Below are 14828 nucleotides of genomic sequence, written 5' to 3'. Positions count from 1 at the left end.
AAAGACAGCGTGGCTCAGGGCTCATCCCAACTGAACGCCGGCCTCCTTAACCGTGGGCGTAACACTACTCAGACAACACAGGCTGAGGGAACCACAATAATTAGACTTTATTGGATCCCCAAACAATTAACGGCACATAACACATAACCAGCAAAACACACAAATGTAACAGGCAACAGAGTCTCACCCTTCCGCTGGCTCACCAGGGATTAGAATGTCCGTGCCTCAGAGGTTCCAGGGCCGCTTACTCCAATCCAGCAGCACCCCGCTTTTGGCGGGCACCCACTGAGAAAGGAATAGCGCCAGATTTAGGAAGCTGTGTGAGGTCTGCAAAGTCTGTTCCAGGTGACTGAACTGTCCCAACCTGAGTGTCCTCCTTAGGTAGTCCTGTATGATGTTACAATCCTGGCAGCCGGAGTCAAAATCCCTAGGCTGTGGATATGGGGTCTCCAACCGGAACCGGAGTCCCTAGATTGAAGCCATAAGATATCCTGATCCTCTAGTCAGCTCCAAAGAGCTTAGACAGGATCCATCAGCATCCATCAACAACCTGGTGGCTTAAAGAAGTGCCTTTATAGCCACAGCCTTCCACTTAGATACACTGCGTCCTTATCGATTGGTTAGACAAGATCGCCTCTCCCATTGGATGAATCTCAAGCTGCATGGACAATATTCATCCAAATGATGTCTACAGAAAGACTGAAGATATCTACATGGAGTCTGCAAGTCACAGACTCAACAATGGCTACTAAGGTAATCACATTAGCAATACACAACTACAATACAATGGTTACTGGAAAAGTCTGGAGAACAATACGTCTGGCTTTCAGTGGCCAACACAGTTACATTACATTGAGTCAACAAGAGTCTTGTAAAAACAAATGAGGGACTTCTCCCCCCGTCTATAGACAATCTATCATGCTGTCTGGCTGAATTTTAAGACACTTTAATCCATGAGAGTCCATGTCGTTACAGGAGCCCTGACACTTTCAGGAATGGGGAGAAGTACAGATGCCGAATGGGCACCTGTGACACATGGGATAATCCTGCAGAGATTGCTATACCCGCTTATCAAAAATCCGCTCCAATGCTAGAAATGGCTCATAAATAGGGTTAATAAAACGCTGGAGCCTTTGGTGCAGTTTTTAGCCATTTCCAGCAGTCCCATAGCCAATAACTGGACTATGCGCAGCCGAAACTCCATTCAGTTTGGCAATCGGTGGCTGTCTCAGTAGTCGAGCCACTGATCTAGATTTTATCAACTATTCTGTCTGAGTAACTATGATGGTGGGATGTGTATGTTTAGATGTTGGGAATGTTGCCTTCTGTGTACATTGTCCTGTCTGCAGGTTAATCACCCCCTGCAGTGCATCTGTTACTAGGTCTAGGGGAGGAAGACCTGAAAGCCACTCCATCTCTCTGCTTACCTGGGGGATTATTCTGTCAGGCTGAGAAGGACAAGAGAGAAGGAGTAAGATTTATCCTCTGTGGTAGAAGCTGAGGCTACAGCCCGCACCCCAGAGAAACCGTGAGAAACCCCGATTTCCCTGGAAAAGGACTGCTGGAGGATTGTGACTCATCCCCAGGACATTTATCCTATTACTGGACGATTTTACCTTTGTGTAGTGGATTATTTTATGGCCCTTCTGATTTGCTTGGAATAAAGGATCTTTGGATTGTTCACTCATCTCTCGCTCTGTTGATTGGGTGATATCGGAGAAGGACCCCATGACAGTATCCCTTTAAAGTCACCCTTATATTTTAGAATATTGTTGACTAAAGCAGCTGAATTTGGCAACAATCGGCTGACCATTTAATGAGGGGTTGGGGATGAGAGGACATCCCGATTCACTGACTGTTCTTGGAGGAGATAAGAATTGGCCATGTCGAATTTCAACGCCTGATTGGTCTGTTTTCACAAAAAGAATGTGATGGCAAAAGGTATCAGGCAGCAATTTACTCTCCTCTCCCCGCCGATTGCTTTACCCTCATATCAAAATTCCCCTCTAATGCCAGAAATGGCTCATAAATGGGGATAATAGAAGGCTGGAGCCTTTGGTGCTATTTTTAGCCATTTCCAGCAGTCCCATAGCCAATAACTGGACTATGAGCAGCCAAAACTCTACTCAGTCTGGCAATCGGTGGCGGTCTCAGTAGTCGAACCTCCACTGATATATAGGTTATCAATTATCCTGTGTGAGTACCCCTTATATTTTAGAATATTGTTGACTAAAGCAGCTGAATTTGGCACAAATCAGCTGACCATTAATGAGGGGCTAAGGGAGGGGGACGGGGGTGTCTCCCGATTCACTGACTAATCTTGGAGGAGATGAAATTCGTCATGGTCGATTCTTAACACCTGATTGTTTTGTTCACAAAAAGAAGTATGTGACGGCAAAAAGTGTCTGGCAGCTAATTACTCCCCTCTCCCCAATGACAACACATGTACTATCAGCAGAAATGAATGTGTAGGTGTAGGGGGAGACTAAAATAATAGCTGTTGGCCAAATTGACAACTAGGTTTTAAGTTATTTACTGCTTGTTGCCAAGTTTGCTGGAGCACTGCACAGTCTATCAGCAGTGGTCGATCTCCTAGACAAAGAGCGCAGCGCTTACAAGCTTTTTACTATAACACAAATAGTGTCCCTGCTGTAGAAGCATTCGGAGTCAGCACAGTTCCAATCTGATCATTATCAGGAGCGCACCGGCCCCCCAGCCAGGAGGAAGCCGGGAGGCAGGGGGAGCAGTGCGCTCCTGATGACTGACAATAACCCTTTACTCGTGAGCCATTGCGACTGACGCTTCAGCACATTTCAGATCCTACTCCGGTCTATCTAATCCAGTATTACACATTTCTCTTCGTCTCCGCTTTATGCACAGTAAACGGTATTTAATTGGACTTTGCGGAATGAACGCCGTGCTTCATCCTAATCTCTCCTCTGACACAATGCCCAGAGTTCAGCACAATAGGATGCAAAAACATATCCGCAATGAGCTTGGCACCGTTCCCAGGGAAAGCTGTAGAAACGAAGGGGAGGCCCCGACAATGGCAGCTGCATAATGGGGGCTTTGCAGCGAGATGCCGAGGATGTGGGCTAAATATAAAGCAATCAAACCTATGTACAGCGACCGCAGAATAATACGAGGATCTACGTAAATAAAACCAAAAATGTAAGGCCGAGCTGCACTGCAAGAGTGGGGAATTCAGTTCCATGGTGCAAGCATCAATTAAGATTGGGGCAATGTGTAGCCGTACAATAAGCATCACGGGTAGTGATAGTAAATTACATTATCTGTGAGATGTCACTTGCCCATAAGTCACTATGCTGCCCTTAAATTAGCGTCCCTTTAACTGTACACCATATAGGCCAGCATATAGGCAGTGTTACAGTGGGATCAGACTACCCAGAAATTGTTTGTAGTCTGTAACCATTAAGACAGATGCATAGGAGCTGTGTACACTTGCTTTGTAAAGGCATGGAATGCTCTATAAAAAAACAAAAACAAAAAAAAAAAAAAAGAAAAAGTGTAAGGAGACTTATAAGCCATGCAATGCTTGCCTGGGAAATTAAATCTATAAATTACCTTTCACGCTTGGTATGGGGAAATAGCAAGTGAAAGGGAAGGGAAACCCTGTGTCTAGGGAAGGGGAACATGGTGACCCCTGACCAAACCTTCTGCTGGTTCCTGGGGTTCCTCACCACCCTAGATAGGTTCTGCGCTGAGCAGGATGCCTGACCGTAGGCTGACCTTGAGCTTGGAGCTAGCAAGCGAGCGGATGGAATGAGCCATGTCATCTATATCTATGTCACCCCCCCAGGCTCTAAAAAAAAAAAAAAAAAAAAAAAAAAAAAAAAAAAAAACACCACACACGGATAACAAACAAGGGAAAACAACAACTTATCTCCCTTTGACTCCAGGAGGGAAATTGCAACAACTACCAAGATTCTGCAGACATATGCAAACCGACTACTTGCACTGAAGACTTTATCAAGATATATGAAATATCCCCAGCACCAAGTAATAGGGAGTGAAGGGAAGGAGTGACACAGCAGATGACAGACTGAGGAACTCTGCAGGGTCCTAAAGGGAAAGGGGTGAAAACCAAGCAGAAATAATAGCAGGTCAGGGAGCAGTTTGCGCAGCCAAACACTGTGAGCTTCTATAGCCAGACACCACAGGACTGTGTCACCCATGACATTACCTCTTCAGAGAGGAAGAGGACTTGAACTCTATTCCTCTCTGTGCGACCTATTGGAAGTATCAATCCTAAACTTCAATATCGACCCTTTACCGAGCCTTAAGGGTGCTTTACACGCTGCAACATTGCTAGCGATGTCGCGAGCGTTAGCACCCGCCCCCGTCGATGGTGCGATATGTGGTGATCGCGGCCGTAGCGAACATTATCGCTACGGTAGCTTCACACACATATACCTGTTCTGCGACCTCGCTGTGACTGCCGAACAATCCCTCCTTCAAGGGGGAGGTGCGTTTGGCGTCACAAAACGACCGTCCAATAGCAGTGGAGGGGCGGAGATGAGCGGCTGGAACATCCCGCCCACCTCCTTCCTTCCGCATTGCCGGTGGACGCAGGTAAGTAGATGATCGTCACTCCTGCGGTGTCACACACAGATGTGTGCTGCCGCAGGAACGACGAACAACCTCGCTACGTACGAGACAACAATTTTTGGTTAATGAACGACCTCTCATTTACCAACAATTTTTGTCTCTTTTGCGATCGTTGATCGTCGCTCCTTGGTGTCACACGCTGCGATGTCGGTAACGGCGCCGGATGTGCGTCACTAACGACGTGACCCCGACGATAAATCGTTAGCGATGTCGCAGCGTGTAAATGGCCCTTTACTGCATGACTTTGGATAAAAGCCAAAACCAAATTCTCAATTTTTCCCTTAAAAAACAAACAAAAAAAAAAAAAAACACTTTTGGAATTCCTATGCATTTATGGCATATCTTGTGGATTTTCCATATAATATACATATTAGTGCCATAAGCAGTTCTGCAAAAAAAAAAAAAAAAAAAAAAAAGTCTCATTGTGTCGTCTGCATCATGCTCTATTAATATAGTTTTAAAAAGGAAGGGATTACCCCGTATGAGAAGAGTAGTGGGTGTCACGCAGCTTTAGGATAAGGAAGTAAATCTATATTACGGAGGTGGGGACTGTCCCAATACAAAGGGTGGAGGCCGAGAGATCAGCATTAGGGCTAATTCAGGACTGACATTTTTGATCCCTACTAGTGATGAGTGGGCACTACCATTCTCGGGTGCTCAGTACTCGTAACTAGTGATGAGCGGGCTCTATCATGCTCGGGTGCTCAGTACTTGTAACTAGTGATGAGCGGGCACTACCATGCTCAGGTGCTCTGTACTCGTAACTAGTGATGAGCGGGCTCTACCATGCTCGGGTGCTCAGTACTCGTAACTAGTGATGAGTGGACACTACCGTGCTCGGGTGCAGTGTACTCGTAACTAGTGGTGAGCGGGCACTACCATGCTCGAGTGCTCAGTACTCGTAACTAGTGATGAGTGGACACTACCGTGCTCGGGTGCAGTGTACTCGTAACTAGTGATGAGCGGGCACTACCATGCTCGGGTGCTCAGTACTCGTAACTAGTGATGAGCGGGCACTACCATGCTCAGGTGCTCAGAACTCGTAACTAGTGATGAGTGGGCACTACCATGCTCAGGTGCTCAGTACTCGTAACTAGTGATGAGTGGGCACTACCATGCTCAGGTGCTCAGTACTCGTAACTAGTGATGAGTGGGCACTACCATGCTCAGGTGCTCAGTACTCATAACTAGTGATGAGGGAGCACTACCATGCTCGAGTGCTCAGTACTCGTAACTGGTGATGAGCGGGCACTACCATGCTCGGGTGCTCAGTACTCGTAACTGGTGATGAGCGGGCACTACCATGCTCGGGTGCTCAGTACTCGTAACTGGTGATGAGCGGGCACTACCATGCTCGGTACTCTGTAATGAGCATTTGGATTGATTTCCACTATACTCTGTACTTAATTCGCACCCATCCGAGGATTCCAACTGCTTGTTACGAGTACTGAGCATGGTAGTGCCCGCTCATCACTAGTTACGCGTACAGAGCACCCGAGCATGGTAGTGCCCGCTCATCACTAGTTACGAGTACTGAGCACCCGAGCATGGTAGTGCTCACTCATCACTAGTTACCAGTACTGAGCACCCGAGCATGGTAGTGCCCGCTCATCACTAGTTACCAGTACTGAGCAGCCGAGCATGGTAGTGCCCGCTCATCACTAGTTACCAGTACTGAGCACCCGAGCATGGTAGTGCCCGCTCATCACTAGTTACCAGTACTGAGCACCCGAGCATGGTAGTGCCCGCTCATCACTAGTTACCAGTACTGAGCAGCCGAGCATGGTAGTGCCCGCTCATCACTAGTTACCAGTACTGAGCACCCGAGCATGGTAGTGCCCGCTCATCACTAGTTACCAGTACTGAGCACCCGAGCATGGTAGTGCTCACTCATCACTAGTTACCAGTACTGAGCAGCCGAGCATGGTAGTGCCCGCTCATCACTAGTTACCAGTACTGAGCACCCGAGCATGGTAGTGCCCGCTCATCACTAGTTACCAGTACGGAGCACCCGAGCATGGTAGTGCCCGCTCATCACTAATCCCTACAGAAATAAATAAAAAGTCCCTGTTGCACATTTCCTGTGGTAGAAGAGATCATCATATGATGGCGACAGGTGACTGTGGATGGAGAAAACTGATTGAATCAGTATCGGGTTCTGAAGATTTACATAAACCGGAGACATAAAAATTCCTCCCCAGCAGGAAGTCTTAACTCTTAGGGTACTTTCACACTTGCGTTATTTTCCTTCCGTTACAATCCGCCCTTTTGGGAAACAGCGGAATCCGTTAACGGATTCCGCTGTTTCCCATAGACTTGTATGGTTGACGGATTGTACCAAAAGGAGCTGCGTTGCTTCCGCTGGGCGACGCTCCGTTGCTTCCGCCCAGCGGGAGGAACGCAGCATGTAACGTTATTTTGAGCAGCGGAATCCTCTGGATTTCACTGCGCATGCTCTTTTTTTTTTTTTTTTTTTTTTAAATCAAACTTTATTTTGGCTCGCGGTGGCCGAACGTTCAGCTGAGCGCCCGGCCGTCGGCAAGCGACAGCGCTCAGCTGAATGACCGGCCACCAGCATGCCCGGCCGCCGGCAAGTCACAGCGCTCAGCTGAGCGCCCGCCCGCCGGCATGCCCGGGCGCCGGCAAGTGACAGCGATCAGCTGATCACCCGGCGGCCGGCTGCAGGGAGCGATCAGCTGATCACCCGGCGGCCGGCTACTGGGAGCAATCAGCTGATCACCCAGCGGCCGGCTGCAGGGAACGATCAGCTGATCGTTCACTATAGTCTGCCGCTGGTAAAACCGGGAAAAAAAAAAAAAAAAAAATCAAAACGAATTGCGTTGTTTTGCAGCATCCGTTGCATCCGTTGTGTCACTATATGCAACACATCCGTTGCATCCGTTACACAACGCAATGCAACGGATACCGTTCAACGCAAGTGTGAAAGTAGCCTTAGATGTAAATGATTTGTAAATGGAAAAACAAGTAGAATTATTAACCGTGAAGCTGGAGGATGAGGAAATATCACTTCTGTACAAAGCGCCATGTTTCAGGGGCTTTGGCACCTTTTGATCACAGAGAAGTGCAACATTTGACCATCTATGCCAACCAATCAAATTGCTTGAATCATATTCTAAAAAAGGTGTCAGGGAGGAATACAGTTGATTTCTGATTGGCTGCCAACGACAGTTATAGGAGTGTACAATGTCTGGCTCCTTTTTGATAGTCTTCGGCTTTTTAAAAGACAAGCACAAAAATGCAGCAAAATAAATAAAAAAAATATATAAATAATATTTAGAATAATAATAATAATAATAATATTATAATATTTAGAATAATAATAATAATAATATTATAATGTTTAGAATAATAATAATAATATAATATTTAGAATAATAATATTATAATATTTAGAATAATAATATATATATATTATAAAAAATAATGGATGCAGTAATTTTATCCGGGGTACGTATGGTCAAAGAAATCACGCTCGGCCTTAGTGTTCAGTCACTGTTCTGTGTGTAATGTCCGATTTTTCATATTGGATCCAATTATCCACATACGGTATATCAGGAGGTGCCGTCATGTAAAAAAAAAACAAAAAACCCACAGCTGTAATTTTAGAGGGAGAGTTGAAGTCTTGGTTTTCGGATTCCCCTCCCGCGCCCGCTGTTACAGTTTTGCCTCCTGAGCTCATTCCTGATTTTAGGCCAATTTAATTCCATTAGTCATAAATAATTACCGTACTCAGCAAACTGGAAAACTGCTCAAATTCTGTATGGGTGACCGCTATTTAAGAGCAGCCATGTGTAACCGGGTGCAAGAAACACATTTATGTACAGTTTCCCCACGGCGTGCCTCCATTATAGCTGGACCACCCTTGTAAATTAAGACATTCCCTACTGACCACGAATACTATTCCTTAAATAAGGATTCACCATAAAATATCAGCTATAAATGCCGCTGTTCTCCTGAATCCGGTGCAGTTTTTCTTTTCTTCCTGTGCCTCTCTGTTACAGAGATATAGCCTCCTCCTTCCCTGTATATAAATCTAGTTTCTTAGCCAAGTGGGCGTGGTCATCATGAAAGCTGCTCTAGGAAAGAACTGTGGAATATGTACACACACACATATATATATATACATATATAAAATGTGTGTGTGTGTACATATTCCACAGTTCTTTCCTAGAGCAGTTTTCATGATGACCACGCCCACTTGGCTAAAAAGCTATGTATCTACAGGGAAGCAGACGGCTATATCTCAGGAATAGAGAAACAAAAACTACAAACACTAAAAATTACAAGGTTCTCCTGCCTTTCCTATAAGCTCCATTATTAGAAAGGGGAGTAAAGTAAATTTTGATTTCTAAGTCTCAGCCGCAGCTCCTGGTGTCTGTGATTGTTAGCAGTGCTGATGTCACGTTGACAACGCTGCTGACAATCAGTGTGCTCAACAGCTCTGACTGAGTAGACAGACAAACTGCAAACATACAAGTGCATCTGAATCATTAACATGAACACTTTAAATAGATCCCTCTGTGTGTAATGACTATAATATATAGGAATAGATCCCTCTGTGTGTAATGACTCATATATAGGAATAGATCCCTCTGTGTGTAATGACTATATAATATATAGGAATAGATCCCTCTGTGTGTAATGACTATATAATATATAGGAATAGATCCCTCTGTGTGTAATGACTAATATATAGGAATAGATCCCTCTGTGTGTAATGACTCTATATAATATATAGGAATAGATCCCTCTGTGTGTAATGACTCTATATAATATATAGGAATAGATCCCTCTATGTGTAATGACTATATAATATATAGGAATAGATCCCTCTGTGTGTAATGACTCTATATAATATATAGGAATAGATCCCTCTGTGTGTAATGACTATATAATATATAGGAATAGATCCCTCTGTGTGTAATGACTCTATATAATATATAGGAATAGATCCCTCTGTGTGTAATGACTCTATATAATATATAGGAATAGATCCCTCTCTGTGTAATGACTCTATATAATATATAGGAATAGATCCCTCTGTGTGTAATGACTCTATATAATAAATGGGTTTCCATTTTTGTATTGAATTACTGGAATGAATTAACTTTGATGATATTCTAATTTATTGAGATGCACTTGTAGCTCAAAGAACCCAAAAGAAAAGCAAAAAACAAGTATATACCCTATAATATAAGTATATATTAGTACTCACAGAACACAGTTAACACTGAGTAATGAAAAAGCATAAATGCCATCTCACCATGACAGTTGCACCCAGCCGGGACGGCCCTATTGTAATATTAAAACCTCACCTTGTGTCATTAACATCATTGTGAATAAGGGCAGAGATGGACGGGGCCCAACTGCAGCCACCGGCCCTGGGAGGCTGGAATACATAATACAGCTCACGACAGTTGGTGCTCATGAAGTTCTATGGAGAACTCGCAGTAGAATCTTTAGCTTCCCCTCCATATAACTTTAAAAGCACCAACAGTCATCATGGGAAAACCTGTCTCCACTGACGTCACAAATGTCACCCATGAATTGAGTGAATGATATTACAAAGTTGCTTATTTTCATGCGTACTATCGATTTATGAAACAATCACTCCTTCAGCGAAGGATGACGTCTGGACTGCCGAGCGCGATTTTCACACTTTCTGCAGACAAAACTTTCAACTATGTCTGAATTCCGACTTACACTTCATCTACGTCCAAATATTTTGTTGGGGGTTTGTTTTAGTTCTTTTTTTTCTACTAGGTTTTAATGTTACAGATAGGAAAAAACAATATGCTGAAAATAATATAGAAATATGTCTTTCACACTGTTTGTGGACCAAGAAATATGGGGGCAACTACTTCTATTTGGTTTTACATGTGTTGCCTCCACCCCCACCCAAAATAAAAAAATAAATAAAATAATAATTATAATAATAATAATAATAAATATTTATATTATGAAAAGAAAGTTATTTTCATAATATATTGTTTGGAGTATATTGTTGTTTTTATAATATACTAGCTGTACTACCCAGCTTCGCCCGGGTTAATTTGTTGTTGACAAAATAGAATGTATTAACAAAAATTTATTCTGCACACAATATCCGCTGCCCTGGATAGTAACTGTCTCTCTGTTTCTCTCCCATTCTCTGTCTGTCTCCCCCTCTGTATATATCTCTCTGTCTCTCTCTCTCTTTCTCCGTCTGTCTCAATCTCTTTCCCTGTCTGTCTATCTCTGTCACTTTCGCTGTCTGTTTCTTTCCCTGTCTGTCTCTGTCCCTCTCTTTCCCTGTCTGTCTCTTTCCCTGTGTCTGTCTATTTGTCTGTCTCTTTACCTGTCTGTGTCTGTCCCTTAACCTGTCTCTCTCTTTCCCTGTCAGTCTGTCTCTTTGTCTGTGTCTGTTTCTTTGCGTCTGTCTCTTACCCTGTCTATGTCTGTTTCTTACCCTGGCTGCATTGTGACACACCAACATTCCATATAAGGGCGTGGCTGCGCATTCTTCTGAAGTTCTGGCTGCACTGTGGCTCCCAGCTCCATTCGCTTTAATGGAGGCAGGTTTTTTGGCGAATAACTAAAGCGCAGGGTTAAAATTTCCCCTCAAAACATAGCCTATGACGCTCTCGGGGTCCAGACGTGTGAGTGTGAAAACTTTTGTGGCTCTAGCTGCGACGGTGCAGATGCCAATCCCGGACATACACACACACACACACACACACACACACACACACACACACACACACACACGGCTTTATATATTAGATTGTTGTTTTCATAATATATTGATTATATTGTTAGTTTCATAATATAAAAACAATATAATCCAAACAATATATTACGAAAACAACAATATAAACAATATATTATGAAACTAACAATATAATCAATAGAATATAAAAACAACAATATACTCCAAACAATATATTATGAAAATAATATATTGTTTATATTGTTATTTTCATAATATATTGTTTGGAGTATATTGTTATTTTCATAATATATTGTTTATATTATTTTTAAAATCTATTGTTTATATTGTTATTTTTATAACATATTGTTTGGATTATACAAAGTTGTTTGTTTGTTACTACATCTTGTCCACTTTAGTCTATGGATACGCTGTCTGTAATATGTATAAAAATACAGTTTTTGGGGTTTTTTTTGCAATCTAGGTGCATGCGTCCGGCCAATGACACTGGATGAGTGTGAACTGAGCCTTACCCGGACCCTCACATGGGCTGGGAAGAAAGGAATGTGAGAAATGTGCTCTGTGGATGTGGAGGATCAGGACGGCTCGGCACGGATTACAGCTTGCTGTATAGAAGGGGGACCCCCCCCCCCCCACCCTAATCCTTACAATGTGGCAGGCTCGGCCTGATATAATCCATCTTCTTGCTAAAATCCTTCTGCCATCTTTTCTGTAACAGTAACAGCTCTTGCTGCCATAAGGCAGGAAACTGAGAATTGCAGAACTAGCAACATCCTAATATATTCACTTCTGACTCCGAAAATAATGAATGGTCATTCAGGGGTTTTGGAAAGCTGGGTTATTGCGGCATTTCCACAAAGGCTATTCTTTAATCTTTCATGGCCTCACTTGCTGAAAGTCCCATTTCGTAACTGACACTTCCACATGTCCGAAATGCCGAGAAAAATAGGAAGAGACGTGGTGGTGTACACGCCGCATAATGTAATCATCCGCTGCCGTTAGAAACGCTGGAATCTCCCTGTAGAAGTTCTGTGCTGGCCATTAATCACTGGTAAGGGGGTGATTCACACTAAGGAAAGCCCCCTATATACACCTACAATGTATGGCTTATACACGTTCCTCATGTCTGAAAACAAATAGATCCATAAGTCATATTTATTTCGAGTTGTATTTCCTAATACAAAACTCCAAAATTTAGAGTAAAAAAAAAATAAAAAAATTCCCCGCAGCCACCACTAGAGGGAGCTGAGGAGCTGACTGCATGCATTTTATCACCAGGGTCAAATCTGCAGAGCGCTCCCTCTAGTGGTGGAAAACAGAATTTCAGCAGGACTTGTGCGCAGCTACAACTCTTTCAGCTGTGAAAAAAAACAGCGTTCTACTATGGCCAAATAATACAAACAGTGCTCAAATAATATTGCCACACAGTGCTAAGAAAACTAATGTTATTATGTGCCCATATAATTGCCACAGTGCAGGTAAAGCTGTCATACACAGCCCCAATAATACCAGTACACAGAGCTGGAAATCAGTGTAATATTGAAGTAATGCAGTCAAACAGTGCTCAAATAATACCGCCATAAACTCCCTTGAAAACTAGAGTTCCCAAATACCGTAATACAGTCATACAGCACCCAAATAAAACTGCCACACAGTGCAGAAAAATTTCATATGAATACCCATTACAGTACTCAAAAATACTCACAGTAATGAAATAATACTGATACACGGTGCTCAAAAATCTAATGCCATACAATACCACCACGCAGCGTCCAAGCCCCACTATAAAGAGCTGAAACAATACCGCCACGCAGCGTCCAAGCCCCACTATAAAGAGCAGAAATACCGCCACGCAGGGTTCAAGCCCCACTTTAAATAACCTGAAATATTACTGCCACGCAGCTTCCAAGCCCCACTATAAAGAGCAGAAATAATACCGCCACGCAGCGTCTAAGCCCCGCTATAAAGGGCAGAAATAATACCGCCACGCAGTATTCAAATCCAGCTATAAAGAGGAAAAATAATACTGCCACGCAGCATCCAAAGCCCCACTATAAAGAGCTGAAATAATATCGCCACACAGCGTCCAAGCACCGCTATAAAGAGCTGAAATACCGCCAGTGTCTAAGCACCGCTAGAGAGCTGAAATAATACCGCCACAGCGTCCAATCCCCGCTATAAAAAGATGAAATAATACCACACAGCGTCCAAGCACCGCTATAAAGAGCAGAAATAATACCGCCACGCAGCATTCAAACCCCACTATAAAGAGCTGAAATACCGCCACGCAGGACCATACCACCAGAGAGTCCAAGCCCCATTATAAAAAGTGCTCAAATAATACCACCAGTGTCTAAGCCCCACTATGAAGCGCTCAAATAATACCGCCACGCAGCGTACAAACCCCGCTATAAAGTACTGAAATAATACCACCACACACTGTGGAAATAACACATTGTTCAAATAAGATCGCTACGCACTGTCTGAATAATACAGCGCTCAAATAGAGTTTCACAGCGTTTACATAAACAGTGCAGAATAAAGCCACCACACCATGCACACATACACTGCACCCCTCATACACAGGCTCATCACTGTCAGGTTTGGGTGACACAGGGTTAAAAAGCAAAGCCGGTTACTGTCGTCTGATGTAACACGAGTTTCCACATATCGCTGTGACAGGTTGTTGTCGGTCTGAGGTCGGTGATGGTCGCACATACTGCTATCACCGGACAGGCAGACTATAAAGCAGACTATGCAGTCCCGGGCCCCGAGCGATGCGGCCGCCGTCTGCCCCGAGTGTTCACAACTCACCGAACTTTTTCCAGTCGGTATCGTCCAGAGAGTCCATGATCTCACAGAAGCTGCACATGACGGAGGCCGGCACCTTGTACAAGAAGAGCTCGTCTGCGGCGGAGCTGGTCATGGCGGGCACAGGACGAGCGACCCAGCGGGGCAGCCCCGGAGCCGAGCATGAGGCTAATGAATAACTCCTCAACACCGAGCACTTCCCTTTCCAAATAACATTATTGCTACTGCGCCTGCGCCATCATGTGATGTCGGGATGCGGCGGCCATGTTGAAGGTGGCAGCTACTTGATTGTGTAGCTATAGTTACCCAACTATAATGTGTAATTCACCACATCTATCTCTCTATCCCTCCATCTATCCCTCTCTCCATCTGTTCCTCCATCTATCTATCCCTCCATCTATCCCTCTCTCCATCTGTTCCTCCATCTATCTATCTCTCCATCTATTTATCTATCCCTCCATCTTTCTATCTATCCATCCATATATCTACCCATCCCTCCCTCCATCTATCCACTCCTCTATCTAATCTATCCCTCTATCTCTTTATCTCTCCCTCTATCTATCTATCCCTGTCTATCCCTCTGTCTATCTATCTATCTATCTATCCCTCTATCTATCTATCTCTCTATCCCTCTATCTACCCCTCTATCTATCTATCC

The 14828-nt window shown here is 43.9% G+C and overlaps 1 protein-coding gene across 1 annotated transcript in view; it reads right to left on the bottom strand.

Moving 5' to 3' along the window:
• The window catches only part of LOC142279868 (interleukin-1 receptor-associated kinase 1-like), a 33014-nt gene extending 18655 nt beyond the window's left edge, over positions 1-14359 (bottom strand). The window contains exon 1 of the mRNA XM_075332703.1: positions 14174-14359. Coding sequence (XP_075188818.1) covers positions 14174-14285 — 112 coding nt within the window. The 5' untranslated portion in view covers positions 14286-14359. The remainder of the gene's footprint in view (positions 1-14173) is intronic.
• Between the last annotated feature and the right edge of the window lie 469 nt (positions 14360-14828).

The sequence above is a fragment of the Anomaloglossus baeobatrachus genome, unplaced genomic scaffold (assembly GCF_048569485.1).
Source record: "Anomaloglossus baeobatrachus isolate aAnoBae1 unplaced genomic scaffold, aAnoBae1.hap1 Scaffold_4419, whole genome shotgun sequence".
In the NCBI taxonomy this organism is placed as follows: Eukaryota; Metazoa; Chordata; class Amphibia; order Anura; family Aromobatidae; genus Anomaloglossus; species Anomaloglossus baeobatrachus.
This window is presented reverse-complemented; position numbering and strand designations above follow the sequence as displayed.